The sequence below is a fragment of the Cetorhinus maximus genome, chromosome 2 (genome assembly GCF_964194155.1).
Source record: "Cetorhinus maximus chromosome 2, sCetMax3.hap1.1, whole genome shotgun sequence".
NCBI lineage: Eukaryota > Metazoa > Chordata > Chondrichthyes > Lamniformes > Cetorhinidae > Cetorhinus > Cetorhinus maximus.
Window position 1 is genome coordinate 117,403,705 of NC_135880.1, and position 6,569 is coordinate 117,410,273.

The 6,569-nt window shown below is 41.1% G+C and overlaps 1 protein-coding gene across 1 annotated transcript; it reads left to right on the forward strand.

Annotated features, from left to right (window-relative positions):
• Positions 1 to 1,624: 1,624 nt before the first annotated feature.
• hint1 (histidine triad nucleotide binding protein 1) lies at positions 1,625 to 6,285 on the forward strand. Its single transcript, XM_078568930.1, has 3 exons — positions 1,625 to 1,946; positions 2,487 to 2,591; positions 5,957 to 6,285. Exons 1-3 carry the CDS (start codon positions 1,836 to 1,838, stop codon positions 6,119 to 6,121), a joined length of 381 nt encoding a protein of 126 aa, XP_078425056.1. The 5' UTR covers positions 1,625 to 1,835; the 3' UTR covers positions 6,122 to 6,285.
• The last annotated feature ends 284 nt before the right edge of the window (positions 6,286 to 6,569 follow it).

The window sequence follows — 6,569 nt, forward strand, 5'->3', positions numbered from 1 at the left end:
AACACACGGACTGAAGTGGTTCAAGAAGGAGCTTCACCACCACCTTTACAAGAGTAACTAAGGGTGGGCAATAAATGCTGGTCTAGTCAGCAGCACCTACATCCCATAAACAAATATATAATAAAATAAATTATTAACAATATACCTATTCACTGAAGTTACATTGGCTGAGTGACAGAACCCTGTGGAAATTCACAACCATTGTCTTTGAATTGCATTTGTTGTAAAAGGCTGGGTGTTGTTACATTGCCACCTCTTGATGTAAGTATGAATGACAGATGACTTTGTTTTTTTAAGAGATTCTGCAGCAGTGCCAATCCTGGACTAAAATATTATTGTTACAGTATTATTTATTTATTTTGCTGCAATAGGAAACACTTAAATGTGACATAATGCTGTTACATGCAAGGTTTGAACGCACGGATATTAATTTATTGTAAATATAGATTGGCTGAAGACAACAAGTTTCAGTTGTGTTAGTTGTGCTATTCACAGTGGAGGTTAATTGACAGACTATTTGGGCCGAATGCACTGCTTCTGTGTTGTAACTTGTTATTGCAGATGTAGAGGACACGTGTAGAACATTGCCAAACTATATCATGGTTAATGATTGCAACATTTCTTTTTGTTCCACAAGAAATACGTGCAAAAAGCCTTGCATTTTATATAGCACCTTCTACAACTTCAGGGCCTTCCAAAGTGCTTTACAGCTATTGGAGTACTTTTGAAGTGAAGTGCATGTTGGAAATGCAGCAGCCACTTTTCACACAGCAAGGTTCCACAAACAGCAATGTGATAATGATCAGTAATTTTTTTTTAGATATTGGTTGAGGGCTAAATATTAACCAGACAACTGAGAGAACTCCCTTGTACAAGACTCCTAAAATATTAAACTCTATTAAAACAAAATACTGATTATTTAAAGGAGAAATGTCTGATTAAGAACAGGATTATTGGTTTTTTACAGGAATAAATATTGACCTAACTAATCAAATATTTGACAAAAACTAAGGGTCAAACCCTTCATTAATGTTTGATGTCCTGGAATTATATTTTGAGCAGGTTTATCCAGTTTGTTTTACAAGATTACACATTGCAGAGGGTCCATGATGGTCTAAACTGTGTATGAGCTGTCACATTTAATGGGTTGAACGGTTAGCTCATGGCAGATTTCTACGGTTGTCAATACTCCGATTTTTGATTTTAATATGGAATTTCTGGTGCAATCTGGAAGCCAAACTTAAATCAATCCCCCCATGCGCTTTCCTACCCCATAATTGATTATGGAAGTTATTAGAAAAAGATGCTGTTATATTGTATGTGGCTTCCTGCTGGGCTCTCTGGATTGCTGAAGTGTATGACATGTGCAGGCAACCTCAAGGGCGTGAATCCCTTAAACTCGACTACCAAGAAGGCCAGTTTAAATGGAACCTTAGTGAGGGCTGAATGAACACAAAAACATTGAAACACAAATCTTATTACATGTGCTCAATGAAACTCAAAATTATAAAATCAATATGTGGAGGAATATTGGAAGATCAAAAACGAGGGGCTTGCTCAATATTAAAATTTACGCTGGTTACAACGCTATTAGATACATGTGGTTACATATGTAATTGCAGAGATCAGTCACATCACTCCTGCTGAAAGCGGACCTAAATGTCGCAGCCCGGATCCGGGCTCCAACCAGCTGTCAATCAAAGCAGAACCCAGCCCGGCCCCCACTTCACTTCTCATCCAATCAGACGAGACGTCTGGTGAGTGACAGCTGGGAGGTGGGCGGAGAATTCCGGGTCTGTTCCGGTGTCGGGCGGCGGGAGGCCGGAGTTGGAGCTATGGCTGCTGAGACCGTTAAGGCGCAAAATGCTCGAGCTGGGGGCGACACCATCTTTGGTAAAATCATCCGCAAAGAAATCCCGTGCGACCTCCTGTATGAAGACGATAAGGTAGAGCAGGGTGTGAGAGTCTCACCACCTGAGGCTGATTTTGAAGCTGCAGGTGGTGGAGAGCTATCTTCTCAATCTCTTTCATTTCTCTATTCCTGCACCTGCTTCTGATTTTTATATTTATTTATTAACGTGCCTCAGATATTAACAAGTTTGTGTTAAGGCCTATGTTTGCTCGGTAAACCCTTGCATTGTGCTGAGTCAGAGCCCCAGGGTTACTGTCGATTCCTGTGATCAAAACGGGGCGGAGGGATGGTTTTGCGGAACCTCCGAATAACTGAACTGGGGCGCAGTCTTTAAATTCTGCACCATCATCAATCATGATGACCGGTGTCAAACGGGCGAGGGGATGGGTTTTCGTTATTAAACCAGGCGGACACAGTCCTCAGTGGAGGGGTTTGCAATGTCAGCGATTGTTTAGTTTATCACCAACGTGCACCGAATGGAATAAAGGCAGAAAATGCTGGGAATATCCAGCATCTGGGGAGAGAGAAACCGAGTTAGCATTTCATCAGAAATAAATTGATTTTCTTTTCACAGTGTATCGCTTTTCATGATATTCAACCACAAGCTCCAACACACTTCCTAGTGGTCCCCAAGAAGCCTATTGCCCAACTGTCTAAAGCAGAAGACTCTGATGCAGAGGTGAGCGGAGTTTTTACAATGTGCTCAATCAAAATTACAATCGCATGTTTGTAGTTTCACTTTGTTTATCAAGCAAGATTTTACCAGTGCACATTTACTGTAATTATCATTTTATTGGATGATCATTTTATTAGATGACTGACTGGGACTCTGGAGCATATCCTAGTTGACAAAGAGTGGGATGAGGCAATGTTCTATTGCTATGGACTATATTTTTAAAAAAATCATGATTGGGTAGATCTCAGCGGTTGCCATCTCTGGACATGTTCGTTAATTGACCATGGCTTGACCTGAAATGTCTATTAAAACTAGAATGTTTCAATGTTTATAGTTGCTTCAGATTACTTGGTTTGACTTTGTTACACCAACTGCCTTTATATAAACACAGTTAACCAAAACATGTTTCAAGAGAGAAAAATAAAAAATACCTGGAAAAACTCAGCAGGTCTGGCAGCATTTGTGCAGAGGAACACAGTTAACGTTTCGTGTCCTTATGACTCTTCAACAGAACTAAGTAAAAATAGAAAAGAGGTGAAATATAAGCTGGTTTGGGGGGGGGGGGGGGACAGGTAGAGCTGGCAAACACCAGGAGAGAAATGGAAGACAATAAGAGAGTATATGCTTCACGGAGTATAAGGAAAATTGATGCCAAATGAGTAAAGGAGATTAGGAGAGTTGCCCAAATGTTTGGTTGAGATTTGGGCATAAAGGATGATTTTAAAGGGAAAGAAGTGGAGTAGGTAAGGAGTTTATAGAGGGTACTCCTGAGACTATGACCCAGGCAGCTGAAGGCTCTGCTGATACTGATGGGACCTAAGGAATGTAGATGAAAAGTTTCAAGTCAGAATGGACAGTTTGATGGGAGAATAAGGGCTGGAGCTGGATGTGGTGGGTGGGACCATGTACCAATGTAAAAAAAATTAGGACAGTATTTTAAATGGAAGGAATTGGGGTATCAAGCACCAGTGAAGGACAGCGAGAGCTGGGATAATGGGTGAGTGGGATAGGATGTATGCAGTGAAGTTATGGACAAGTTTGTATTTATGGGTTTTTGTTCACACTGTTCAGCACCATTCGTGTGACTTTTCAGATACTGAAGCAGGCCATGTCCAAATGCAGCAAGACCTGGACAATATCCAGGCTGGGGCTGACAAGTGGTGAATAACATTTGTGCCGCACAAGTGTCAGGCAATGACCATTTCCAACAAGAGAGAATTCAACCATCACCCCATGACCTTCAATGGCATTACCATCACTGAATCCCCACTATCAACATCCTGGGGTTGCCATTGACCAGAAATTGAACTGGACTAGCCATATAAATACTGTGGCTACAAGAGCAGGTCAGAGGCTAGGAATCGTGCGATGAGTAACTCACCTCGTGACTCCCCAAAGCCAGTCCACAAGGCCCAAGTCAGGAGCTCAGCAGGGAGGGAGGGTGTTGGAATAGGTATGTCTGGAGTTGATAAAGTAATGTATAAAGATATCAGAATTAGAGGTGGGCAGTTTTGAGGAGGTGGAAGTAGGTGGTCTTTGTGATGGGGAGGATGAGGCTTGAAGCGCAGCTGAGTGTTCAACAGGATGCTGGGGTTACAAAGAGCTGGAGGCAAGACTGAGGTAGGATCAGAATTAGTGAACAGGGAGTGGAGATTCTTGCTAGGGGCAATTGAGAATTATTTGAAGACTTGATTTTGGACTGGCAGTCTGACAGCACAGAGAAGTTGAGAGATGTGGGGAGGTAGAGCTGAGTGTCCATGTGTCTGCAGATTATGTCAGTGAGGGACTTCATATAGATAAGTAAGAGGAATAGTTCAAGGGAAGATTTCTGGGTGCATGGATATTGGCTATGGAGATTGTTTGGCTACATTCAGGTTAGTCAGAGTGAAACTTCAAGCACAGTCCTAAAGAGAAGAAGCATTGGATTCTGTCAACCCTAAGGAATAAGGATGAGGGAAGATAAAACACTGGTTGTAGTTTGATATGCTGGGATTTGAACAGAGAAATCGCTACGAATTGGTAGGCAAAAATATGCTGAATGATCTAAAGAAAGAACGGAGGTTGGAGATGGGGTGGTAGGTGGTGAGGATGGAAGATTCAAACTTGAGGTTTTTTGAAGAAAGGGGCTGTGCTGACAATTCTGAAAATAGAAGGTGCTTGAAAAGGGAGCTATTGACAATGTCAACTAAAGTGGGACAAGGAAGGGAAAGAAGCTGAGGGAGTAGGTGATTGTGGGAGGAGCACTTGAGATAAGCTTGAATGTGGTAGTAAGCGAGATGGAGGTGAAGCTGCGGATAGATGGTGGTTTAGAACTAAACCATTTTTGGTTGATTGAAATGTCCCAAGGAGCTTCAAAGGTACTATCTTCAAGGTGCTATATAAATAAAAGCTGATGTTGTAAAGTGGGAAGGAATTAGGATTTGGGGCCAAGAAGAAAGGGAGGATGTAGCAAGCAGAGGCAGCTGCACAGTCAGTCTGATTTTCATGGCAATGAGATCCATGAGTTTCTTGCATTTTATGGTATGGGGGAAGATGGGTTTAGGGAAGTGATTTGTAATAAAAGGAACCAGGGAACCTGTATAGCTAGTTAGCTGGATGTAAAATTTTCCTTTCAGTTTGGAAATGTTAGTGCCTTTATCATTTTAAACACCAGTTAACTCATCCCTCAATCTTCTCAACTCCAGGGAATATAAACCAAGTTTAAGGAGCCTATTTATTTTTTTGTCATTGTCATATCTAGATTGACATGATCCCACTGAAAGGATTTAAGATTTTGGGTGAGATTTTACTCCCTCAAAATCCATTCACTTGAAGAGTTAAAATCAGGCCCACTGTTTCTGTAACTGTAGGGTAACCCTGCAGTAGATTACTAGGATAAAACATGTTTATATATTTTTTCTAATTTTTCCATTGTCTCCTGAAGACAATGACTCATCAAAGTACAAATCTATAGGCCCAGCAATGTCGCACTACCCAGGTGCTCATTGTTCCTATGTGATGTTATACTACTGTGACAGCATTACAGTTGAATCAGAGCTGCCCGCCTCTGTTATCTACCTATACCTTTTTGTCAAAAGAGTTTAGGCCAACAGTAACTGGAAACCCATTCCTTCCCATTTCCCCATGGTCTCTGAAAACAATTGTAGCACCCTGATGTGTTAAGTGCAGTCAGAATGGGGCAATCAAACCTGGCATCTTTGTGGCTTAGTACCAGGCTGTGTTAGCATTGATATATTATTGAATCCCATTATATGTATTGGGTACTAATAATTGTATACTCATTGTATTTTACTCAGTAAATCTATTTTGATAATTCTGTTGTGAAATATACTGATTTAATTGTGCTTTTTTTTTCAAACACCTTGTAGCTTCTTGGACACCTGATGATCGTTGGTAAAAAATGTGCATTGAAGTTGGGCTTAACAAATGGCTACAGGCTCATTCTGAACGAAGGCGAAGACGGTGGACAGTCTGTCTATCACATTCACCTCCACGTATGTGGTGGGCGTCAAATGCTTTGGCCACCAGGTTAATTGCTACTTGAATGTTACTTGACCTCAAAAAAGTTATGAAGTCTCTTAAATAAAGAACATGTTGCATGCAGAATACGGTATGCCAATCTCAAAACACCACCACTGTTTTCTTTTCATGTTTCAGTTGCTGTAATGTTTACACAATAAATTTAGTTCATAAGGAATTTGCTGTGCAAATACTCCTTATTTAAATGATAATGCTCTGCAGAAAATTTTGTGGCTCCCTGCCCCAACCAAGATTCCCCTTGAAGCACTTACTTATGCTAGGGATCATTCCTGCAGCTGTCTGGCAATGTACAGCACACTGGCCAATGTTAACAGTTAGGAGCTACTTCCTGATGGCTTTCCCATCTGGGAAAGGGAATCGATCCCTATGAGTATGTAGTTGACTGAGGATACCCTAATGTGGTGTTCTTTGAACTTATATTGAGGTTTATGACTTAAGTCA